General features: G+C 42.6%; 1 protein-coding gene across 4 annotated transcripts in view; it reads left to right on the top strand.

The window, feature by feature from the left end:
• Window positions 1-1,699, top strand: part of LOC109960353 (WD repeat-containing protein 49) — a 34,161-nt gene that overhangs the window by 13,150 nt on the left and 19,312 nt on the right. For all 4 annotated transcript variants that reach the window (XR_002274982.1, XM_020600392.1, XM_020600393.1 and 1 more), the window contains 3 exons: window positions 177-344; window positions 879-1,027; window positions 1,624-1,699. The exon at window positions 1,624-1,699 is cut by the window's right edge and continues 146 nt beyond it. Coding sequence is in view for 3 of the 4 variants with exons in the window: in XM_020600392.1 (XP_020456048.1) it covers window positions 177-344; window positions 879-1,027; window positions 1,624-1,699 (393 nt within the window). In the remaining variant the exon portion in view is untranslated. The remainder of the gene's footprint in view (window positions 1-176; window positions 345-878; window positions 1,028-1,623) is intronic.

Here is a 1,699-nt window from a genome sequence, read left to right as displayed (position 1 = left end):
ATAAAAACATAAGAGTAAAGAATAAAAACAACCAGACAAAAAGTGAATTGTCTTGACATCATGAGCAGGTTTGTTCTGTCTCTGTGTTACTTGCTCTTTTCTAAATGTAGTAAAGTTCATTACAGTGACTGTCACAGCTTTGCTTTCACTCTGTGACTCTTTCCTGTTTCCTTCAGTACAGTACCTGGGCTCACTGGAAGCCATTGTGTCATGTAGCACCAGACCACAGAGCAGCATGGTGATTAGCTGGAAGGAAAAGGAAAGCAGGAACCTACGAGTCACTTCTTTTGTTACAAAGAGGGGCGTGTGGGATATGGACCACCACCTTGGACTCAATCTGATAGGTGGGGACAAATTCTATTCCCAGACTATATTAAAGGGTAACTCTGTAGATTTATACATGATGTTCAGTTTACTCATCACCAGGAGTACTACTCAGTTTATGACAACAGTTGTATAATGTCTTCTGTTGCTCATGAATGAGCGTTTGACAGAACAACCCTGATAATGTTGTCAGAGGAGCTGGAGCTTGACCCATACTAGGGAGTAAAAGACAGGATGTCTCAGTCTCTGCAGCAGTGATTGTGACTGTTCCCCTTTTAATATCTCTTGCGAGCCTTAAACTTTATGGAGGTGCAATACTTAATGAGTACAGGTATATGGTAGTACTTATTTGATGTTGTAAGAGTGAAAAGTATTTGTTCGTCCTGTTTATTTTCATGCTTCCTTACTGTAAGTTGCTGTGCATTGTAGATGCATTAAAAAGCAGTAAAGCTTTCATGTGCCTCACTGAACAATGAACAGGTTGCAAAGCAGCCCGATTTCCTGTAACTGAAATTAACACCTCTGCTAATCTGGGATATTCTGCCCGGTTGTAGCCACAGCAGGTGTGGATCATCAGGTCTTGCTGTGGAACCCTTATGTGACCTCAGACCCAGTGTGTGCGCTCACTGGACACACAAGCCCTGTTGCTGCCGTTCGCTTCATTCAGACGAAGCAACAGCTGCTCAGCTACTCCTCAGATAAGGTAGGAGTGTGTGTCACTGTGTGCGACACTCTAAAAAGATAATGAAGAAATATCACTGTAGTATTAATTGTCAGACTTTGCTGTAATTGCAGCAGAAGAAGGGGGCTGTGGTGCTGATGATTGGTAACTGGTTTCACAGTTCGTCACTGTAAGAGCTGAGGTTTCTCAAAATTAAGGCCACATTTCCTGCAAAGAGGATGTTGATGCTTGTGCTTCTTTTCCTTTCCCTTGTTGTAGCACCATGCATGCCTTGTCCTTGGCTTTTCTGAGGGGAATGAATAATTTAGAAGTGATTTATGTTCCATCTGCTTTCTCCTTAAACACCATCTGCCATTCCAAGGAACTTTGAAAGCTTTACCTCACTTTCCTTCAGGGGAGTTCACAGGACAGTGACAGTCGTCTTGTTGTGTTCTGTAAATGAGATGTGGCACAGTTCTTGTGAGTTTTGAGTATCAGTAACATACAGTGCAGAGGTGACCAGAGTCACACTACTTCATAGCAATGATCATAATTTTTTGGTCTTGAGATAATAATAGTTTACTGTACATAACTTCTAATGCTCCAAATCACATTCATACACCTTATTGTTTTTCCAGGTGCTGTGTCTGTGGGATGTATCCAGTCAGCGGTGCGTTGACCGTCTGGCCGGCGTCTTCCCAAAGACACAGGAGG

The sequence above is a fragment of the Monopterus albus genome, unplaced genomic scaffold (assembly GCF_001952655.1).
Source record: "Monopterus albus unplaced genomic scaffold, M_albus_1.0 scaffold46.1, whole genome shotgun sequence".
Classification (NCBI taxonomy): domain Eukaryota; kingdom Metazoa; phylum Chordata; class Actinopteri; order Synbranchiformes; family Synbranchidae; genus Monopterus; species Monopterus albus.
The sequence above is the reverse complement of the archived record's forward strand: the minus strand, read 5'-3'. Positions and strand labels throughout refer to the sequence as shown.